General features: G+C 46.8%; 1 protein-coding gene and 2 non-coding genes across 7 annotated transcripts in view; 2 read left to right on the forward strand and 1 right to left on the reverse strand.

Annotated features, from left to right (window-relative positions):
• PRPSAP1 (phosphoribosyl pyrophosphate synthetase associated protein 1) overlaps positions 1–23,981 on the reverse strand; it is a 45,737-nt gene that overhangs the window by 9,216 nt on the left and 12,540 nt on the right. For all 5 annotated transcript variants that reach the window (XM_063799354.1, XM_016932950.4, XM_063799356.1 and 2 more), the window contains 4 exons: positions 12,402–12,574; positions 10,689–10,804; positions 10,180–10,235; positions 8,867–9,012 (listed from right to left, as the gene is read on the reverse strand). In XM_063799354.1, coding sequence (XP_063655424.1) covers positions 8,867–9,012; positions 10,180–10,235; positions 10,689–10,804; positions 12,402–12,555 — 472 coding nt within the window. In that variant the 5' untranslated portion in view covers positions 12,556–12,574. The remainder of the gene's footprint in view (positions 1–8,866; positions 9,013–10,179; positions 10,236–10,688; positions 10,805–12,401; positions 12,575–23,981) is intronic.
• Positions 4,339–4,442, forward strand: LOC112206186 (small nucleolar RNA U13). Its single transcript, XR_002940385.1, has one exon. It is a non-coding gene; the product is annotated as a small nucleolar RNA U13 (small nucleolar RNA).
• Positions 19,642–19,748, forward strand: LOC112206220 (U6 spliceosomal RNA). Its single transcript, XR_002940404.1, has one exon. It is a non-coding gene; the product is annotated as a U6 spliceosomal RNA (small nuclear RNA).

Genomic DNA, 23,981 nt, shown 5'->3' on the forward strand with positions numbered 1-23,981 from the left:
TGAACACGGGGCGTGGTTATAGCACAAAATAAGGGAGTCTCCAAAAGTGTTGGGGACATGCCAAAAGAACACAGGAGGCAGCTGGAAGGAGCTCTCTCTGGCCAAATATGAGACAAACTGAGCATTAAAATAAATGTAGGCTGGGCATGGTGGCTCACATCTGTAATCCCAGCACTTTGGGAGGCCAAGGCAGGCGGATCACTTGAGGTCAGGAGATGGAGACCAGTCTGGCCAACATGGCGAAACCCTGTCTCTACTAAAAAAGCAAAAATTAGCCGGGTGTGGTGGTGCATGCCTATAATCCCAGAAACTTGAGAGAACGAGCCACGAGAATCACTTGAACCTGGAAAGCAAAGGTTGCAGTGAGCCGAGATAGTGCCAGTGCACTCCAGCCTGGGTGAGACAAGAAAGAAAGAAAAGAAAGGAAGGGAGGAAGGGAGGAAGGGAAGAAGGGAAGAAGGGAGGGAGGGAGGAAGGAAGGAAGGAAGACAGAAAGAAAGAAAAAGGAAGAAAGGCAGGCATACTTCATTTTATTGCACTTTGCTTTATGTTGCTTTGCAGATAATGCTTTTTTTTTTTTTTTTTTTGAGGTGGAGTCTCCCTTTGTCGCCCAGGTTGGAGTGCAGTGGCACGATCTCAGTTCACTCCAACCTCTGCCTCCCAGGTTCAAGTGATTTTCCTGACTCAGCCCACCAAGTAGCTGGGACTACAGGCACACACCACCACGTCCAGCTAATTTTTTTTTTTTTTTTGTATTTCTAGTAGAGACAGGGTTTCACCATGTTGGCCAAGCTGGTCTCGAACTCCTGACCTCAGCTGACGCACCCACCTCGGCCTCCCAAAGTGCTAGATTACCAGATAATAAAATTTTTACAAATTGAAGTTTGTGGCAACCCTGTGTCAAGCAAGTCTGTGGGCGCCATTTTTCTCTCTCTCTTTTTTTTTTTTAAAGACAGGGTCTTGCTCTATAACCCAGGCTGGAGTGCAGTGGTGCGATCTCGGCTCACTGCAACCTCTGCCTCCTGGACTCAAGGGAACCTCCCATCTCAGCCTCCTGAACAGCTGGGACCACAGGTGCATGCCACACCTGGCTAATTTTTTGTATTTTTTTTGTAGAGACGAGGTTTCACCATGTTGCCCAGGCTAGTCTCGAACTCCTGGGCTCAACTGATCCTGCCACTTTGGCCTCCCAAAGTGTTGGGACTACAGGCATGAGCCACCGTGCCCAGCCAGGGTGCCATTTTTCTAACAGCATGTGCTCGTTTCATGTTTCTGTGTCACATTTTGGTAATTCTTGCAATATTTCCACTTTTCTCATTATTGTTACGTCTTTTCTGGTATCTGTAATCAGTGATCTTTGATGTTACTATTCCAATTGTTTTGGGGCAGCATGAACCATGCTCATATAAGATAGCAAACTGGCTGGATGCAGTGGTGGCTCACACCTGTAATCCCAGCACTTTGGGAGGCCGAGGCAGGTGGATCATGAGGTCAGGAGTTCAAGACCAGCCTGACCAACATGGTGAAACCCCGTCGTTACTAAAAATACAAAAATTAGCTGGGTGTGGTGAAGCATGCTACTCAGGGGCTGAGGCAGGAGAATTACTTGGACCCGGGAGGCGGAGGTTGCAGTGAGCCGAGATCCAGAGTGAAACTCTGTCACACACACACACGCACAAAAAAAAAGACAGCAAACTTAGTAAATGTGTATTCTGACTGCTCCACTGACCTGCTGTTCCCATCTCTCTTCCTCTTGTTGGACCTCCCTATTCCCTGAGACACAATATATTGAAATTAGGCCAATAACCCTACAATGGCCTCTAAGTGTTTAAGTGAAAGGAAGAGCCCCATGTCTCTTACTTTAAATCAAAAGCTAGAAATAATTAAGCTTAGTGTGTCAAAAGCCAAAAGCTACACCTCTTTAGTCAAACAGCCAGACTGTGAATGCAAAGGAAAAGTTCATGAAGGACATTAAAAGTGTGACTCCAGGGAACACACAAATGATGAGAAAATAAAACAGCCTTATTACTGATACAGAGAAGTTTGAGTGATCTGGATAGATCAAACCAGCCACAAAATTCCCTTAAGCCAAAGCCTAATCCAGAGCAAGACTTGTTCATGAAGTTTAAGGAAAGAAGCCGTTTCCGTGACCTAAGAGTGCAAGGTGAAGCAGTAAGTGCTCATGTAGAAGCTGCAATAAGTTACTCTGAAGATCTAACTAAGATAATTGATAAAAGTTCAAACAATATCAAACAACAGGCCGGGCACAGTAGTTCACACCTGTAATCCCAGCACTTTGGGAGGCTGAGGCAGTTAGATCATTTGAGGTCAGGAGTTCGTGACCAGCCCGACCAACATGGTGAAACCTCATCTCTACTAAAAATACTAAATTAGCCAGGCGTGGTGGTGCACGCCTGTAATTCCAGCTACTCGGGAAGCTGAGGCAGGAGAATCGCTTGAACCCAGGAGGTGAAGATTGCAGTAAGCCGAGATCGTGCCATTGCACTCCAGCCTGGGTGACAGAGCAAGACTCCATCTCAAAAAAAAATATTTATCAAACAACAGTCTTTCGACAGCTCTGATGGAGATACACAAGGAGATTAGTGATGTTTTCATGCCCGCTAATACAACATCCATTCTGCAGCCCATTGAACAAGGAGTAATTTCAACTTCCAAGTCTTATTATTAAGAGTAATAACAATAAGGTGATCCTCCCACCTCACCCTCCCAAACTGTCAAGAATACAGGCAGAGGCGGGAGGATTACTTGAGCCAATGAATTTGATACCAGCCTGGACAACAAGACAAGACCCTGTCTCTACTAAAAATTTCTAAAAATTAGCTGGGTGCTTGGGCACAGTGGCTCATACCTCTAATCCTAGCACTTCGGGAGGCCAAGATGGGTTGACTGCTTGAGCCCAGGAGTTCATGACCAGCCTGGGCAACATGGCAAAACTCCGTCTCCACAAAAAATACAAAAATTAGTCAGGTGTGATGGCACACACCTGTGGTCCCAGCTTCCAAGCTACTCAGGAGGCTGAGGTGGGAGGATCACCTGAGCCCAGGTGGTAGAGGCTGCAGTGAGCAGTGATCGCACCACTGCACTGCAGGTCTGGGTGAGAGAGGGAGATCCTGTCACTGTACTCCAGCCTGGACAGCAGACAGAGACCCCGCCTCTAAAATAAAATAAAAAGAAATACATTTGGCTGGGCGTGGTGGCTCACGCCTGTAATCCCAGCACTTTGGGAGGCTGAAGCACACAGATCACCTGAGGTCAGGAGTTTGAGATCAGCCTGGCCAACATGGTGAAACCCTGTCTCTATTAAAAATACAAAAATTAGCTGGGCGTGGTGGTGCACACCTGCAATCCCAGAAACTCGAGAAAATGAGGCACGAGAATCACCTGAACCTGGAAAGCAGAGGTTGCACTGAGCCGAGATCGCGCCACTGCACTCCAGCCTGGGTGACAGAGCAAGACTCTGTATCAAAAAAAAAAAAAGAAATACATTTTATAAGACTATAGATGCCATAGATAGTGATTCCTCTGAAGGACCCAAAGTAAACTCAAAATCTCTGGAAAGGATGCACCATTCTAGATGCCATGAAGAACACGCATGATTCATGGGAGGAGGCCAAAATATCAACATTAACAGGAGTTTGGAAGAAGTTGATTCTAACCCTCATGGATGACTCTGAGGAGTTCAGGGCCTCCATGGTAGAAGTAACTGCAGATGTGGTGGAAAGAGCAAAAGAACTAGAATTAGAAGTGGAACCTGAAGCTGTGACTGGGCTGCTTCAATCTTATGATAAAACTGTAATGGATAAGGAGTTGCTTTGATAGATAAGCAAAGAAGGTTTTTTGTTTTTTTGTTTTTTTTAGATGAATCTACTGCTGGTGAAGATGCTGTGAACTCTGTTGAAATGAAAACAAGGATTTAGAAGTATTACAAAAATTATTTGATAACACAGTGGCAGGGTTTGAGAACAGTGACTACAATTTTGAAAGTAGTTCTTTCGGCTGGGCGCAGTGGCTCACGCCTGTAATCCCAGCACTTTTGGAGGCCAAGGTGGGCGGATCACCTGAGGTCAGGAGTTCGAGACCAGCCTGGCTGACATGGTAAAACCCTGTCTCTACTAATAATACAAAAATTAGGCGGGTGTGGTGGCACACATCTGTAATCCCAGCTACTCGGGAAGCTGAGGCAGGAGAATTGCTTGGACCCAGGAGGCAGAAGTTGCAGGGAGTGAGATGGTGCCACTGCACTCCAGCCTGGGCAACAGAGTGAGACTGTCTCAAAAAAAAAAAGTTCTTTCTTCTAGGTAAAATGCTATCAAACAGATCCTTTTGTAGTTCATAAGTGTGATCATTGGGTGTTCACGCTTACATGTGAGATGTGCCATCCTTGAACCTTGTTAGAACATCAGTACATCACCTGGCTGACATTTTTAAAAATGCTGTCAGCCGGGCGCAGTGGCTCACGCCTGTAATCCCAGCACTTTGGGAGGCTGAGGCGGGTGGATCATCTGAGGTCAGGAGTTCCAGACCAGCCTGACCAACATGGTGAAACCCTGTCTCTATTAAATACAAAAAAAATTAGCCAGGTGTGGTGATGCATACCTATAATCCCAGCTACTTAGGGAGGCCGAGGCAGGAGAATCACTTGAATCCGGGAGGTGGAAGTTGCAGTGAGCCAAGACTGCACCACTGCACTCCAGCCTGGGCAACAAGAGCGAAAACTCCATCTCCAAAAAAAAAAAAAAAGCTATAAAACAGCATTACATGCTACAGAAAGATCTTTTGTGAAAGGAAGAGTCAATCAACGAGGCAAACTTCGTTGTTTTAAGAAATTGCCACAGCTGAGCACAATCACTCTTGCCTGTAAATCCCAGCTACTCAGGAGGCTGAGGTATAAAAATTGCCTGAGGCTGGCAGGGTGCAGTGGCTCACTCCTGTAATCCCAGCACTTTGGGAGGCCAAGGCGGGCGGATCATGAGGTCAGGAGATTGAGACCATCCTGGCTAACATGGTGAAACCCCATCTCTACTAAAAATACAAAAAAAAAAAAAAAAATTAGCCAGGTGTGGTGGCAGGCACCTGTAGTCCCAGCTATTGGGAGGCTGCGGCAGGAGAATGGTGTGAACCCGGGAGGTGGAGCTGGCAGTGAACTGGGTGAACCACTGCACTCCAGCCTGGATGACAGAGAGAGACTCATCTTAAAACAAAAAAAAAAAAAAAAAAAAAAAAGAAAAGAAAAATTGCCTGAGGCCAGGAATTCAAGACCAACCTGGGTCCGGGCGCAGTGGTTTACGCCTGTAATCCCAGCACTTTGGGAAGCCGAGGCGGGCGGATCATGAGGTCAGGAGATGGAGACCATCCTGGCTAACTCGGTAAAATGCCGTCTCTACTAAAAATACAAAAAATTGGCCGGGCGTGGTAGCGGGTGCCTGTAGTCCCAGCTACTCGGGAGGCTGAGGCAGGAGAATGGCGTGAACCCGGGAGGCGGAGCTTGCAGTGAGCTGAGATCGCGCCACTGCACTCCAGCCTGGGCGACAGAGCGAGGAGACTCAGTATCAAAAAAAAAAAAAAAAAAAAAAAAAAAAGATCAACCTGGGAAACAGACCCCATCTCTTAAAAAAAAGAAAGAAAAGAAAGAAATTTCCACAGCCCATCCCAACTTTCAACCACCACCCTGATCAGTCAGCAGCCATCAACATCGAGGCAAGACCCTCCACCAACAAGATGGAGGCTCAGATGACTGCTAATTATTATTATTATTTTTTTTTGAGACGGAGTCTCGCTCTGTCACCCAGGCTGGAGAGCAGTGGCGCGATTTCAGCTCACTGCAAGCTCCACCTCCATTCTCCTGCCTCCATGCCATTCTCCTGCCTCAGCCTCCCGGTAGCTGGGACTACAGACGCCCGCCACTACGCCCGGCTAATTTTTTGCATTTTTTTAGTAGAGACGCGATTTCACAGTGTTAGTCAGGACGGTCTCGATCTCCTGACCTCGTGATCTGCCCGCCTCAGCCTCCCAAAGTGCTGGGATTACAGGCGTGAGCCATTGCGCCTGGCCAACTGCTAGCATTTTTTAGCAGTAAAGTATTTTTAAATTAAGGTACGTACATTGTTTTTTAGACACAATGATATTGAGCATTTAACAGACTACAGTATAAACATAACTTTTACATGTGCTGGGACACCAAAAAATTCATGACACTCACTTTATTATAATATTCACCTACTGCAATGGTGCAGAACTGAACCTGCAATATTTAAGGTATTCCTGTGACGACAATATAACCCACTGAATGAAATAGGCCTATGAATCCATACTGATATAAATGAAGAAATGAATAGGGAAGAAGAGAAAGCTTTCTTGCATTAGAAGGTCAACTAATAAATGTAGAAGGAATGATAGAGTTAGAAAAATGAACACTGACAACAATCACAGTCAATAATTGATTCAGGCAAGAATCATCAGTAGATGTTCATTTTGATGAGAAGCAGAATATTTACAGTTAAAACATAGTCTTAACATGAGGTAGTATTAATTACAAAGAGGAAAAAAAAAAGAGTAACTTTACAGTGGAGAAACCTGCCAGAGAAACCTTAACCAACTTATCAGAATGCACATCACCAGTAATGGGACACATCATGTGTTTCCTGTGATTTTCTGCCAAAAATGCATAACCTGAATCTAATCCTGAGGACACAAACAAGCCCCAATTAAGGGACAGTCTACAAAATCACTTGATCGCACTGTTCAAAAGTATCAAGGTCATAAGAAACAAAGAATAAAGCAGCCATTCCAGATTAAATGAGACTAAAAAGAAATGACAACTAAATGCAATGTGTGACCCTGGGTTAGGTCTTGAACAAGAAAACAAGTTTATTCTTTTGCTCTAAAGGACACTGCTGGGACCACTGGTGAAACCTGAGTAAGGTCTGTAGATTACAGTGTTACAGCAATGTTAGCTTCCTGAGTCTGATAATGATACTCTGGTTATATAAGAGTCTTTTGTCTTTACAAATATACACTAAGGTATTTAGGAATGAAGGGACATTACGTCTGCAACTCACCCTCAAATGGTGGGAAAAAAAAAACCCCATGTATATAAATGTTAAATTTGGGGACTCCGAGTGAAGAGCATATGCTGGAAATCTGTACTATTCTTTCAACTTTAAGTCTAAAGTCAGTTTAAAATAAAAAGCTAAAAATGCAGATTACGGCTTGGCACGGTGGCTCACACCTGTAATCCCAGCACACTGGGAGGTCGAGGCAGGCAGATGACCTAAGGTTAGCAGCTCGAGACCAGCCTGACCAACATGGTAAAACCCTGTCTCTACTAAAAATACAAAAATTAGCTGGGTGTGGTGGTGTGTGCCTGAAGTCGCAGCTACTTGGGAGGCTGAGACAGGAGAACTGCTTGAACCCAAGAGGCGGAGGCTGCAGTGAGCCAAGATCATGCCACTGCACTCCAGCCTGGGCGATAGAACGAGTTCAGTCTCAAACAAAATAAAAATAAATAAAAATAGGCCGGGCACGGTGGCTCACACCTGTAATCCCAGCACTTTGGGAGGCTGAGGCAGGCGGATCACAATGTCAAGAGATCGAGACCATCCTGGCCAACATGGTGAAACCTCATCTCTACTAAAAATACAAAAATTAGCTCGGCGTGTTGGCGCGCACCTATAGCCCCAGCCACTGGGGAGGCTGAGGCAGCAGAATTGCTTGAACCCGGGAGGAGGAGGTTGCAGTGAGCCAAGATTGCACCACTGCACTCCAGCCTGGCGACAGAGTGAGACTCCATCTCAAAATAAATAAATAAGTAAAAATAAAAGTTACCTGATCCCCAAAGCCTGGTATTTGATCAACAGCTGTCACCCAGCTTATGATAATGTAAAAGCTTAAGATTTCACACCATCACACATACAACTTTTTTACTGAAGCTAAAATTATCAAACACTGTCTGAATGCTGAGTGCTACGCAGAACCGTCCATACACAGTCTACAAATGTGTATAACACAACTTCCTTTTACAAAAGAGGAAATCGGGCCTGGCATGGGGCTCATGTCTGTAATCTTATGTAATCTTGGCATTTTGGGAGACCACGACAGGAGGACTGTTTGAGCAAAGAAGTTCAAAACCAGCCTGGGCAATGCAGGGAGTCCCGTTTCTATACAAAAAGAAAAAAAAAAGGAACAGAAAACTATCCAGGCATGGTAGTGTACCCCTACAGTCCCAGCTACCCAGGAGGCGGAGGTGGGAGAATCACTTGTGCCCAGGTCAAGGCTGCAGTGAGCCATGACTGTGCCACTGTACAGAGCAACAGGGGGAGATCCTTTCTCAAAAAAAAAAAGAAGGCGGAGGATAGCAAATACCATTCCATTATTTAAAAACAACAAGACAGCATATATCTACATAGTCGATAACTCCTAGCCATTCATACTACTTAAAACTTTCTTCAGGGCCAGGTGCAGTGGCTCATGCCTGTAATTCCAGCACCCTGGGAGGCTGAGGCAAGCAGATCACCAGGTCTGGAGCAGATCACGAGGTCTGGAGTTTGAGACCAGCCTGGCCAACATGGTGAAACCCTGTCTCTACTAAAAATACAAAAATTAGCTGGGCGTGGTGGCACACACCTGTAATCTTAGCCACTCACGAGGCTGAGGTAGGAGAATTGCTTGAACCCAGGAGGCAGAGGTTGCAGTCAGCCAAGATCACGCCACTGCACTCTAGCCTGGGTGACAGAGTGAGACTCCATCTCAAAAACAAAACAAAACAAAACAAAACAACAACAACAAAACCAACAAAAAAAACTTTCTTCAATTTACAAATAAAATAAAATCACAGAGCTCATCTTACATGGCAACTCCAGGCCTGGGTGCACAGTAGCGTTTTTGACCATAGGCGGGGAGTGACGACCATCGTCCATGTCCAGTTCCGTGCACTGAGCTTCCCCGTGGATGACGGCCAAACCCAGACGTAGTCTCTCCGCATAGGACTGGGCCCTAGAAGGACAAAGGGAAATGGTGAAACTGACAGGAAGAAATCCCACGCATCACTACTGCATCACTTTTTAACCATAAAATGAAAATATTTAACGTTTCAGGGACATACAAAGGCATTATTTATATAAATGAGAATGTGAGGCCCAGGCCAGCATGTAAATGCCTCAAAGGGCACGTGAGTTAGGGTTTGGGATTGTATCTGATTCTAGACTTTTTTTTTTTTGAGACAAGGTCTCACTGTCACCCAGGCTGGAGTGCAGTGGCGTCAACATGGCTCACTGCAGCCTCAACCTCCTGAGGCTCAGGTGATCCTCCCACCCCAACCTCCCGAGTAGCGGGGACCACAGGCATGTGTTGCCACAACTGGCTATTTTTTGTATTTTGTAGAGACGGGGTCTATGTTGCCCAGGCCGGTCTTGAACCCCTGGGCTCAAGCGATCTCCCGCTTTGGCCTCCCAAAGTGCTGGAATTACAGGCGTGAGCCACCCCGCCCAGCCCTGATTCTAGATAATTTTGATTCTATCCTTTGTCCAATATTCTGATAGTCATCTTCAGAAGAAAGAACAACGTTAAAAACCATTGCCTGGGCCGGGCACAGTGGCTCACGCCTGTAATCCCAGCACTTTGGGAGACCAACGCAGACAGATCACTTGAGGTCAGGAGTTCAAGACTAGTCTGATGAACATGGTGAAACCCAGTCTCTACTAAAAATACAAAAAACTAGCCAGGAGTGGTGACAGGCGCCTGTAATCCCAGCTACTGGGGAGGCTGAGGCAGGAGAGCTGCTTGAACCCAGGAGGCGGAGGTTGCAGTGAGCCGAGATCGCGCCATTGCACTCCAGCCTAGGTGACAGAATGAAACTCCATTTCAAAAAAAAAAAAACCATTGCTTGAAAAATGCTCATAGCCTCATTGCTTTCCTTTCTCTGAGAACTTGAAGGAACTTTGTTTTCCCAGAGGAAAGCTGAGCAACTCAGCGATCATGTGTGCTGTCTGGAGGCTGGAGATAAAGCTGTGTGTGGCATGGGACATGACAACGATGGAGGGGTTAACATGAGAGCCAGTGGGCTTTCAAGGGCCACGAGTGACAGCCTCTGGATTCCAAAGCAGCTCATTCTGACTTCGGGAGCACTCAGGAGGGATCAGGACCCACGTCTAGCTTACTTACCTCTTTGCAGCATCAGGAGACTTAGCTACAATGACTGCATTTCTGTAATTTGGAATCTAGATTTGAAGGAAAAATAGAAAATACTGAAAAGTTATCAGAAAATAACACCTGGATGCTGGTATTCAAGTTTTCCCTCTTATAATGATCCAAACTAGTCATCAAATATGCTAGAATTTTAGTCACAAGTTTTAGATTTTTCAATATTTATCAATTAACATCACTGGAAAAAGCACTCCTATGTCAAGAATTTTTTAAAAATAATTCTTAAAACATTCATTTTAGAAAACATAAGCAAATTGCTAAAGATACGTAGAAAAAAAAATCTGTTTTTAGTGTCTTTTAAAGCTATGATCGTCCACGACTAAAGCTGACCCTGTCTGCTGCCTCAGGCATTGTGACTTAAGGGAGAGCTCATTTGATGTGCCTTCCAATATCGAAATCTGATACCAGAGAAAAACTAAATAAGATCTCTTTTGAGGACAATGGGGTGTTTGCTGGTGGTTCCTCACTTCTTCCTGGATATACTGAAGCAGGAAAGGTGAGGCTCTAAGGTTGTCCACAGGAAAGCTGAAAAAGCCTTGTATTTCCTTTTGATGAAGATCCATAGTGATAATGTGAGTTAAACCTGAAATTTTAAAACAAAAAATTACAAAGTTCACCCCTACAGGTAAATGGCTACAGTGGACCTAAACTAGATGCTCAACTCCTGCTTCCTACCAGCAGACTGAAGACGGGGGTACTGTGATTAAGCACTGCAGTCACAGGCTTGATTGTTAACCTTAATAAAGCCTTAATGTAGAGAAGGCTACAACCTTCCACATGGACAAAGAACTAAAGCTGAGAAAGTGGGAATTATTGATTTTTGGCTTGGTCCAGAAAATTGAGAAAAGAATAATGTGGCAGAAGCAAAAATATGAATATGGAATTAATACCGAAGAGATGTAAAAAACAGTAAGGCCTTGATTACAGAATCTTAAAAGAAAGGATAAAGAACTGTAGCGAAGGCAAAAAGTAGCAAGAACACAAACGCAAAGTAATATACATATTAGAAGAAAAGAAACTCATATAACACAAAGATATTGAAGCTTAGAATAATTTCTGTATGTAATAAAGAATGTTTCAAGTATTCTTATAGAAAAACAATGAAGAGATACTCTTATAACCAAGAGTACTGAAGAGGAAAAGGTACATATATATAAACACATTGCAAATGGTCAAAGGTCACAGCAAAACTTCCAGGGCGTAGAACCAGTATTACTTGTTCTTTCCAGAAACACTATAGTTTTTTGGAGAGGATGAAATTCACATACAGTTGACCATCTGGATCTATGGGTTCCACGTGTGGATTCAACGAAACACAGACTGAAAAGGTAGTTAGGCCTACAATGGTTGTGTCTGTACTGAGCAGGTATGAAACTTTTTTCTCATCATTATTCCCTAAACAAGACAGCATAACAACAATTTATATAGTGTTTATATGGTATTAGGTATTTATAAATAATCTACAGATGACTGTGTTGGTTATATGCAAATACTATGGCATTTTATATGGAAGACTTGAGTATCTTTGGGTTTTGGTATCTGCTGAGGAGCCGGGGAAGGGGGAGATGGGTTCCTGGAACCAATCCTATAAGGACATTGAGGGAGGACCATACATTTCTTTCCGAGGACCCAAATATACGTTAAAGTTTTAGAACAGACATCAGATGAATAGAAACCCAATTGTAAAATATTACATTGATTTACAGGCCAGAAAGCGTGCCCCCGCCACACAAGGAGAATAAAGCAATGAAAATGAGCCACTATGTAGAAAGGCAAGGGTGGGGGAGAGGGAGTAAAAGAAAATCCAGCTTGAATACTATGAACAAAAATGGAATTTAGCTAACAAAGCAGATATAGAAATCTAGACCTGAAGATCAAAAGATCACATAAGAATGTCAAGACTGCCAGCTAAGAATTTAGCGATGACAAGATGAAATAGAAAATATGTGACAGATGACAGAGAAGAGAAGACACTAAAGCAATGGTATTCTAAAGTAGGACAAAGCGAATAAGGGAAAAAAAAGAATTTCTAACCAAGCTCACATATCCTTAGCCAAAACTGTTCAAAAGGAAACAAACACTCAGATCCCAGATTGGATATCTGAGGTATGAGCTAAGTCCAACTAGGAAAGAGCCCTAAAGGATCATGCTGGAACCCCAGGGCCCCCGCGCACACTCACCTGCTTTCGCCAGCATGGATGCTAGCAGCTTGCACACAATGGAACCCCTCTTCCTCATCTTGCTCTGCTTGCTGTAGGGGAAGTAGGGGATGACCCCAATAATGTTCCTGGCACAGGCAGTCTTCAGTGCGTAAGCCATGATGAGCAACTCCATCACAGCTGTATTCACATCTCTGAAACAGTCAAAGTTTGTATTTGGGGATTAATTCCATGTATCAACCCTAGAAAAGATCTTGACTTTATCAACTTAACATGGGCTGCCCAGATGGGTGTTGTGGGAATTTTACCATCACACCAGCTTACAATGGCACCTCATGAAGGCAGGGGAAGCTTTCTGACTTTTCATAGCTGAGTAAGCCCCAGCTTTCATCTGAGGTTACTCCTATTCACAGCACAGTTAACTCACCCTCACATTTACCTGGGTCTCCTGTGTCATACCCCGTTACTGCAGTGGCATCTGAAGCAACTGCTGGTGACCAGAGTTACCCAACACCTGCTGGCAGCCTCCCAGGGATTTGGGCTTAGGCCAGCATGAATGCCAAGGGAAACCCAACTGCCCTTCCATTTAGCTGCCATTAACAGAAAGATTTGGTCTCTTTCCATTGAGTGTGGGGAGGTCTTGGAACATAATTTTTTTTTTTTTTTGAGACGGAGTCTCGCTGTCGCCCAGGTTGGAGTGCAGTGGCGCGATCTCAGCTCACTGCAGGCTCTGCCCCCCGAGGTTCACGCCATTCTCCTGCCTCAGCCTCCCGAGTAGCTGGGACTACAGGCGCCCGCCACCTCGCCCGGCTAATTTTTTGTATTTTTAGTAGAGACGGGGTTTCACCATGTTAGCCAGGATGGTCTTGATCTCCTGACCTTTTGAGATGAAGTCTCACTCTGTCGCCCAGGCTGGACTGCAGTGGTGTGATCTCAGTTCACTGCGACCTCCGCCTCCCAGGTTCAGGCAATTCTCCTGTCTCATCCTCCCGAGTAACTGGGATTATAGGTGTGCACCACCACACGTGGCTAATTTTGTATTTTTAGTAGAAACAGGGTTTCTCCATGTTGGTCAGGCTGGTCTCGAACTCCCGACCTCAGGTGATCCGCCCACCTCGGCCTCCCAAAGTGCTGGGATTACAGGCATGAGCCACTATGCCCAGCTGGAACTTAATTTTCGAAAACCTCCCTGGAGGCTGGACGCAGCCCAGCCAATATGGTGAAACCTTGTCTCTACTAAAAATACAAAAATTAGCCAGGTGTGGTGGCACGTGCCTGTAGTCCCAGCTACTGGGGAGGCTGAGGCAGGAGAATCTCTTGAACCTGGGAGGCAGAGGTTGCAGTGAGCCGAGATCATGCCACTGCACTCCAGCCTGGGCAACAGAGTGAGACTCTGTCTCAAAAAACAAAACAAACAAAAAAAAACCTCCCTGGACCTTTCTTTCCCTGACATATAAATTCCTGACAAAGATTACCCAGAGAGACAAAAAATGAAATATGAATCTGAAAGATATTAGAAGGAAAGGCGATTTCCGAGATTCAGAGAAGGACTGTGTGGTAGATAGAGCTCCCTCTCCCCTCTCCCCTCTCCCCTCCCCCCTCTCCCCTCTCCCCTCTCCCCTCTTTCCACGGTCTCCCTCTGATGCCGAGCCGAAGCTGGACGGTACTGCTGCCATCTCAGCTCACTGCAACCTCCCTGCCCGATTCTCCTGCCTCAGCCTGCCGAGTGCCTGCGATTGCAGGCGTGCGCCGCCACGCCTGACTGGTTTTCGTATTTTTTTGGTGGAGACGGGGTTTCGATGTGTCGGCTGGGCTGGTCTCCAGCTCCTAACCGCGAGTGATCCGCCAGCCTCGGCCTCCCGAGGTGCCGGGATTGCAGACGGAGTCTCGTTAACTCAGTGCTCAATGGCGCCCAGGCTGGAGTGCAGTGGCGTGATCTCGGCTCGCTACAACCACCTCCCAGCCGCCTGCCTTGGCCTCCCTAAGTGCCGAGATTGCAGCCTCTGCCTGGCAGCCACCCCGTCTGGGAAGTGAGGAGCGTCTCCGCCTGACTGCCCATCGTCTGGGATGTGAGGAGCCCCTCTGCCTGGCTGCCCAGTCTGGAAAGTGAGGAGCGTCTCTGCCCGGCCGCCATCCCATCTAGGAAGTGAGGAGCGCCTCTTCCCGGCCGCCATCACATCTGGGAAGTGAGGAGCGTCTCTGCCCGGCCGCCCATCGTCTGAGATGTGGGGAGCACCTCTGCCCTGCCGCCCCGTCCGGGATGTGAGGAGTGTCTCTGCCCGGCCGCCCTGAGAAGTGAGGAGACCCTCTGCCTGGCAACCGCCCCGTCTGAGAAGTGAGGAGCCCCTCCGCCCGGCAGCCACCCCGTCTGAGAAGTGAGGAGCGTCCTCCCTCCTCGTCTGGGAGGGAGGTGGGGGGGTCAGCCCCCCGCCCGGCCAGCCGCCCCGTCCGGGAGGTGAGGGGCACCTCTGCCCGGCCGCCCCTACTGGGAAGTGAGGAGCCCCTCTGCCCGGCCAGCCGCCTCGTCCAGGAGGGAGGTGGGGGGGTCAGCCCCCCCGCCTGGACAGCTGCCCCGTCCGGGAGGCGAGGGGTGCCTCTGCCCGGCCGCCCCTACTGGGAAGTGAGGAGCCCCTCTGCCCGGCCAGCCGCCCCGTCCGGGAGGGAGGTGGGGGGGTCAGCCCCCCTCCCGGCCAGCCGCCCCATCCGGGAGGGAGGTGGGGGGGTCAGCCCCCCGCCCGGCCAGCCGCCCCGTCCGGGAGGGAGGTGGGGGGATCAGCCCCCCGCCTGGCCAGCCGCCTCGTCCGGGAGGGAGGTGGGGGGATCAGCCCCCTGCCCGGCCAGCCGCCCTGTCCAGGAGGTGGGGGGGGCGCCTCTGCCCGGCCGCCCCTACTGGGAAGTGAGGAGCCCCTCTGCCCGGCCAGCCGCCCCGTCCGGGAGGGAGGTGGGGGGATCAGCCCCCCGCCCGGCCAGCCGCCCTGTCCGGGAGGTGACGGGCACCTCTGCCCGGCCGCCCCTACCGGGAAGTGAGGAGCCCCTCTGCCCGGCCAGCCGCCCCCTCCGGGAGGGAGGTGGGGGGGTCAGCCCCCCGCCGGGCCAGCCGCCCCGTCGGGGAAGTGAGGGGCGCCTCTGCCCCGCCGCCCCTACTGGGAAGTGAGGAGCTCCTCTGCCCGGCCACCACCCCATCTGGGAGGTGTACTCAACAGCTCATTGAGAACGGGCCATGAAGACAATGGCGGTTTTGTGGAATAGAAAGGGGGGAAAGGTGGGGAAAAGATTGAGAAATCGGATGGTTGCCGTGTCTGTGTAGAAAGAGGTAGACATGGGAGACTTTTCATTTTGTTCTGTACTAAGAAAAATTCTTCTGCCTTGGGATCCTGTTGATCTGTGACCTTACCCCCAACCCTGTGCTCTCTGAAACATGTGCTGTATCCACTCAGGGTTGAATGGATTAAGGGCGGTGCAAGATGTGCTTTGTTAAACAGATGCTTGAAGGCAGCATGTTCGTTAAGAGTCATCACCACTCCTTAATCTCAAGTACCCAGGGACACAAACACTGAGGAAGGCCGCAGGGTCCTCTGCCTAGGAAAACCAGAGAACTTTGTTCACTTGTTTATCTGCTGACCTTCCCTCCACTATTGTCCTGTGACCCTGCCAAATCCCCCTCTGCGAGAAACACCCAAGAATGATCAATAAAAAAGAAAAAAAAAAAAAAAAGAAGGAAAGGCGATTTCCAATGATTATAAATTTGGATTGCTAGCTTTTGCCAAGGATAATCAAACCTAATGTAGACTCTGCATTCATTCATTCATTCATTCATTCTTTCTTTCTTTCACTTACTCACTCACTTATTAAGAAATGGTCTCACCCTGTCACCCAGGCTAGAGTGCAGTGGTACAATCTTAGCTCAGTGCAGCCTCGAACTCCCGGGCTCAAGTGATGCTCCCGCCTCAGCCTATCAAAGCACTGGGATTACAGGCATGCGCCACCATTCCCAGACAGGCTCTTCCTTTAAAAAGGGGTGAGAGCCTTGAAATCCTTCCAGGACCTCTCTCAGTATTCACTTCTCACATTAGCTTCCTCCTGCTCTTCCTGGACTATCCACGCATCCTCAAACATCCCCGTCTTGGGGTGGGGGTGGGGGGTCAGGACTGTATCTCCCGTCCCTTCCCCATGTCATCAGTTCCTACCCATGGCAGCAGGTTCTTCAGGTACCAGTTCTTGAACAATTATCAGCTCTACACTGACACGTAGGTGATGCTGCCCTCATTACAGCAAAGCAGAAAGCCTGCCATACACACAGCAGAGTTAGCGTTTGCTGAATAGGTGGCTGAATGAAATACTCAGCAAGAGATGCTTTCTAGCTTGAAGGGTAATCAAGCCATTTCCTCCCAGTCTCTTCCAATTTATGTTTACACTTCTCTGTAAGGCAGAGTGCATTTGGGAGTGAGCGATTTCAAGGACATCCTTTTATTCTGACAATGTTTTCCACTTCCAGGTTCAACTCCTGGAACTTCCAATTTCACCCTTGTAATTTGGATTTTTCTTAACTATTGCAAGCATTCTATGATTTAAAAAAACAAAAACAAAAACAAAAAATTTCTCCCTGAGGAGACTGATGCAGGGCTCAACTTCAAGACAACTAAGACATTCCTTTTAGACTGCTAATCCATTCCATTATTTTCCAGTTACCTTTTATTTTTCCTCTCAATAAATTGGAGCATTTTTCTCCTTCAGACTTCCAAATTAATAATGCCAAGTCTGGCATCAAAAGGTCAGATAATCTTTGGTAGAATCAAAGCAATTATCAAACACTTTCAAGAAAGTTGGGAATTCATAATAGTCCATTTTAGTTCATCATCCATGCAACACATATTTAGGGGGCAACTTGAGTCAAGCACTGTGGTAGGTAAACATGGCAAACCACCTCTAGAGAAAGCCAAAGGCCATCTGGGACCATTCTCGAGGTACTCATTCTTCCCAAGAAGAAGCACATCTGACTCATGGAAGAATGTGCGGTCCCCTTCCCAGAGACTTTTTTGTTTAAAAGATTTTTTTTCTTTTCTTTTCTGTTTTGTAAGAGGCAGGGTCTCACTATGTTGCCACGGCTGGTCTTGAACTCCTGGGTTCATGCAATCTTCCCATCTCAGCCTCCCAAAGTGCTGGGATTATAGGCATGAGCCACCACACCCAGGCTGGCTGTGGCTTCATAAACCAGATCCCAATATCCACAATATGTTTGGAGTCAGTTAATTTAGTAGCTTCTGTAAGCGTTATCTGTTCAAGTAGTGACGTTTTTTTTGTTTTTTGTTTTGTTTTGGAGATGGAAATTCGTTTTTGTCACCCAGGCTGGAGTGTAATGGTGCGATCTCGGCTCACTGCAACCTCTGCCTCCTGGGTTCAAGCAATTCTCCTGCCTCAGCCTCTCAAGTAGCGGGGATTACAGGCACCCACCACCATGCCCAGCTAATTTTTGTATTTTTAGTAGAGATGGGGTTTCACCATGTTGGCCAGGCTGGTCTTAACTCCTGACCTCAGGTGATCCACCTGCCTCGGCCTCCCAAAGTGTGTTGGGATTACAGGTGTGAGCCACCACACTCAGGCTCAAGTAGTGGGTTTTTAGCTGGCTTTGTCATAGACAATACACAAGTGGACCAAGTGCAGTAGCTTATGCTTGTAATCCCAGCACTTTGAGAGGCCAAGGCAGGAGTATTGCTTGAAGCCAGGAGTTTGATACCAGCCTGGGCAACATAGCAAGACCTGGTCTCTAAAAATAAAATAAAATTTAAAAATCAGCCAGGCACGGTGGTGCTCACCTGTAGTCCTAGCTCTTCGGGAGGCTGAGGTGGGAGGATCCCTCAAACCCATATAATGAGCTGTGACTGCACCACTGCACTCCAACCTGGGCAACAGAGTGAGACCCCATCTCTCAAAAAACACACAAAAAAATAAAAACAAAATCAAGTAAAATACACAAGTGTATGACACCATGAGTTTTGGAGAACACAGCACAAGGGAGGCCCAGATAATAAAACATTAATGAACAAGATAAACAATTTTTGAGAAGTCTTGATTTCAGGGTAACATTCCTTTCATTAATAAGCAATTTCTGGGCCGGACGCGGTGGCTCACGCCAGTAATCCGAGAGGCCAAGACAGGTGGATCACCTGAGGTCAGGAGTTAGAGACCAGCCTAACCAACATGGTGAAAGCCCGTCTCTACTAAAAATTCAAAAATTAGCCGGGCATGGTTGCAGGCGCCTGTAATCCCAGCTACTTGGGAGGCTGAGGCAGAAGAATTGCTTGAACCTGGGAGGCAGAGGTTGTAGTGAGCCGACATCATACCACTGCACTCCAGCCTGGGCTACAGAGCGAGAATCCTTCTCAAAAAAAAAAAAAAAAAAAAGGCCAGGCACGGTGGCTCACACCTGTAATCCCAGCACTTTGGGAGGCCGAGGCAGGCGGATTTCCTGGGTCGGGAGTTCGAGACCAGCCTGACCAACATGGAGAAACCCCCGTCTCAACTAAAAATACAAAATTAGCCAGGCATGGTGGTGCATGCCTGTAATCCCAGCTACTCAGGAGGCTGAGGCAGGAGAATAGCTTGAACCTGGGAGGTGGAGGTTGTGGTGAGCCGAGATCATGCCATTGCACTCCAGCCTGGGCAACAAGAGTGAAACTCCATCTCAAGAAAAAAAAAAAAAAAAGAGCAATTTCCCATGAGGTTTTTATTTTCCATTTTTCCAAGGGATTCAACATCCTCCAGCCCAACGCTAAAGAAAGCCCCATACCTCACCCCTTATTGGTCAGAAAGGTGACAAAAGGGGCTTTGTCACATTGGCTTTACCCATTCACTGAGAGATACTGGACAAATTGGACACCAGGCAGTTACTTTGTGAACTAGCAGGGCGAAGAGAAATCGGCTGGCAGTCTCTGCTTTATCTGTTCCCTAAGAATGTTGTAAGTACACCCTGGCTAGCTCTTGTAGTCTTTCTCTCTAAGTAGGACATTCTTAATTGTTTTACCAACTACTTTTCTTTCTTTTTTTTAAATAGAGAAAGGTCTCACCATGTTGCCCAGCTGGTCTTGTGCTCCTGGGCTCAGGCAATCCTCCCGCCTTGGCCTCCCAAAGTGCTGGGAGTACAGCTTGAGCCATCATGCCCAGCCAACCAACTACTTTTCTTTCCCCTAAGAAAACCACATCCTATATTAAGTCCAGCCCTTACTGCTCCAGCATTTTGGACAGGCAAAAACTAACCTGAGGTGTGCTCTCTTCAGCAGCACATATACTAAAATTGGAATGATACAGAGAAGATTAGCATGGCCCCTGTGCAAGGATGACACGCAAATTCGTGAAGTGTTCCATATTGGAAAACAACAACAACAACAACAACAAACTAACCTGAGATGAGGAAACAGGCATGGTATACGCATTCATTAAACTAGCCAGGCTTGCAAAAGAGAAACCACACCACAGCTGGAAGTAATGGGGGAGAATTTACCCTGCTCCCAACTGTAACAATTAATCATCTGCAGCAGCTGTAAATTTTTTGTTGTTGTTTTGAGACTGAGTCACTCTGTCACCCAGGCTGGAAAGCGAGAATGCAGTAGCACCATCTTGGCTCACTGCAACCTCTGCCTTCTGGGTTCAATCGATTCTCCCACCTCAGCCTTCCGAATATCTGGGATTACAGGCACCTGCCACCATGCCTGGTTAATTTTTTGTATTTTTAGTAGAGACGGGGTTTCACCATGTTGGCTAGTCTGGTCTCAAACTCCTGACCAACTGATCCACCTGCCTCGGCCTCCCAAAGTGCTGGGATTACAGGTGTGAGCCACCGTGCCCAGCTGTAAATGTTATTTTAATGAGTCTGCTTACTTTACATCAACACACTAGAACTTGTACATAAACATAAAAATTAACCTTTAAAATATACTTCATAAGCTTCATATTTTACTTAGTTCCATTGCTTGGTATATCTGGAAAATCTCTGAGTATCGCACAGTTCAATTACCCAAAATAATCATTTTGTTCTGAATGGCTTTTTGCCATTTCCAAAAATTAAACCTATCCTCAACGACCAAAAGGTTGCTATTATTAGAACAGTCAAAAGAAATATGCTGCAAGTTTGGAAGCAGTAGTTCCAAAGCTATTCCAAGCAAAAACAGCACCAGAAAAAGGTATCTATGTGATTTTAGAACAACAGCTCTGAAGGCAACTAAGCTTATTTTAATGTCTAAGCTTTGGTCTGTTTGCCTAAAATTAGCCTTATTACTTTAGGCAATGCCCCCTTCCTCCCAACAACAGAAAAACCTGTAAAAGATATTCCTTCATCTATGTAACTGCAGATAATATTAAAAAACCAGGTCGGGCACAGTGGCTCATGCCGGTAATCCTAACATTCTGGGAGGCTGAGGCAGGTGAATCACCTAAGGTCAGGAGTTCGAGACCAGCCTAGGCAACATGGAGAAACCCCATCTCTACTAAAAATACAAAAATTAGCTGGGTGTGGTGGTGTGCACCTGTAATCCCAGCTACTCAGGAAGCTGAGACAGGAGAATTGCTTGAACCCAGGAGGCAGAAGTTGCAGTAAGCCGAGATTGTGCCACTGCACTCCAACCTGGGCAACACAGCAAGACTCTGTCTCAAAAAATAAAATAAAATATAAAATATAAAATAAAATAAAAAATTAGGCCAGGCGTGGTGGCTCATGCCTGTAATCCCAGGACTTTGGGAGGCCGAGGTGGATGGATCACCTGAGGTCAGGGGTTCAAAACCAGCCTGGCCAACATGGTAAAACCCCATCTCTACTAAAAATACAAAATTAGCCAGGCATGGTGGTACATGCCAGTAATCCCAGCTACTCGGGAGGCTCAGGCAGGAGAATCACTTGAACCTGGAAGGTGGAGGTTGCAGTGAGCCGAGGTCGCACCACTGCACTCCAGCCTGGGCAACAAGAAAGAAACTCGTCTCAAAAAAAAAATTAAATTAAATTAAATTATCTGTGTTCTTTAGTTGGTACTAAAGTATCCAGTACTCAAGCACTACAAAAACTAGTTTATTGACTGGGCACGGTGGCTCACGTCTATAATCTCAGCACTTTGGGAGGCCAAGGCGGGTGGATCACCTGAGGTCAGGAGTTTGAGACCATTCTGGTCAACACTGTGAAACCCCGTCTCTACTAAAAATACAAAAATCAGCTGGCTGTGGTGGCACACGCCTATAATCCCAGCTACTCAGGAGGCTGAGGCAGGAGAATTGCTTGAACCTGGGAGGCAGAGGTTGCAGTGAGCCGAGATCACGCCACTGCACTCCAGCCTGGGCAACACAGCAAGCCTCCGTCGCAAAAAAAACAACAAAAAGAACCAGTTTATTGTGACAAACCTAATAACCTTCTTTATGGGCTGCACACCCACACAAAACAACACATCCAACCTCTGTCTTTTTTCCAAATTTTTCCTTTCTTCTTCCATCCCTATCAGCTTAAGAGACAGAGAAAATGCCAGGTGATGATATTTTTGCTTTGATGCTCTTAAACTGAACCACTGGGAAGAGACTTGCGGCTTTTATCTCAACACCAAATACACATAAAGAAACTTCACCATCTTCAGGAGAGGGTTCTGGTTTTCAGAAGTACCCATTTATACCTATGTGCCTTTTTCAACAGGGAAGGTGCCTTTCCATGTGACGTATGTAAAATTGTCATTGTTATTGTACAAGACTCTGCTACAACTCTATGAAGTGCTTCCTACTTCTTCCTTTGGCCAAAATTTCTTTTTTCTTTTAAATAAAAGCTGGGCACAGTGCCTCATGCATGTAATCCAAGCACCTCGGGAGGCCGGGGCAAGCAGATCAGCTGAGCTCAGGAGTTCAAGACCAGCCTGGGCAACATGGCAAAACCCTGTCTCTACTAAAAATACAAAATTAGCCATGCATGGTGGCATGTGCCTGTAGCCCCAGCTACTTGGGAGGGTAAGACGGTGGGTGCTGAGACAGGAGAATCACTTGAGCCTGGGAGGTGGAGGCTGCAGTGAGCCGAGATCGTGCCACTGCACTCCAGCCTGTGTGACAGAGCAAGGCCTTGTCTCAAAAAAAAAAAAAAAAGAATAGAGACAGGGTCTTAGTATATTGCCCAGGCTGGTCTTGAACTCCTGGCCTCAAGTGATCCTCTCACCTTGGTCTCCCAAAGTACTAGGATTAAAGGCATGAGCCACCACACCTGACCATGGTCCAATTTCCTAATACTCAAGATACAAGTGAGAAAAACGGTAAGTGTTTCCCAATTTGCTATTAACTAAGTCATTTCTTCATGCTTCTTTTGTCCCTTCCCTGGAAGACACTTGCACACTGATGATCCTTTGTTTGTCAAGTTCAGTCTTTACTACCCCCAGCATCACTCTAGATTGCACGTGTTAAATACTTATATTGAGCACTCTTGGTTACCATGTGATATCAAAGCCAAGAATTTTATAAAATTCAACTTCTTATCACAAAGGACACTAACAATATGCTGTTTCTATGCTCGACTAGTTTGAAATAACCATGAACGGCCTCGCACGGTGGCTCACGCCTGTAATGCCAGCACTTTGGGAGGCCGAAGCGGGCAGATCACTTGAGGTTGGGAGTTCGAGACCAGCCTGACCAACATGGAGAAACCCCGTCACTACTAAAAATACAAAATTAGCCGGGCGTAGTGGCACATGCCTGTAGTCCCAGCTACTCAGGAGGCTGAGGCAGGAGAATTGCTTGAACCTGGGAGGCAGGGGTTGTGGTGGGGTTTGCAGTGAACCGAGATCGCACCATTGCACTCCAGCCTGGGCAACAAGAACGAAACTCCATCTCAAAAAAAAAAAAAAAGCGGGGGGTAGGGGGGGACTGTCTTTCACAAAAACTGGTCCCTGGTGCCAAAAAGGTTGGAGACTGCTGGACTATCTAACAAAATGGGGTCTCTGCCGTGAGAAGGTTATAACGTCTTAGCTCCTCCCCTGACTCATAGATGATCCCTAAATACATGTAACAAAACAAAGATGCCAAGAGCACAGCTGCTCATGTGCCAGAGGAGAACTGCTCTGATCATGCACCAACTCAGTTCAGTCTTTTTCTGGAGAAGTCCAACTCAAATTCCAGATTACAATGCAGACCAACGAATTAGTGTTAACAATTTGACTTTTTTTTTTTTTTTTTTTTTGAGATAAGATCTGGCTCTGTTGCCCAGGTTAGAGTAGAGTGGTGCAATCACAGCTCACTGTAGCCTCGACCGCCTAGGCTCAAGCAATCCTCCCAACTCAGCCACCCGAGTAGCTCAGACTACAGGTGCACACCACCATGCCTGGCTAATTTTCAAATTTTATTTGTAGAGATGGAGTCTCGCTATGTTGCCCAGGCTGTTCTCAAGCCATCTTGGACTCAAGTGATCCTCCTGCCTTGGTGTCTCAAAGTCCTGGGATTACAGGTGTGAGTCACTGTACCTGGCCAACAAGATTTCTTAAAGATAACTCTTTACATGACAAATTCTTTCGTTATCACAAATTCAATTAGGGTAGTAAAGAGACTTCACCAATCAATCATGCTTTTAGAATTAGACCCCAATGGCTGGGCACCGTG

This window comes from Pan troglodytes, chromosome 19 (genome assembly GCF_028858775.2).
Source record: "Pan troglodytes isolate AG18354 chromosome 19, NHGRI_mPanTro3-v2.0_pri, whole genome shotgun sequence".
NCBI classification, from domain to species: Eukaryota; Metazoa; Chordata; class Mammalia; order Primates; family Hominidae; genus Pan; species Pan troglodytes.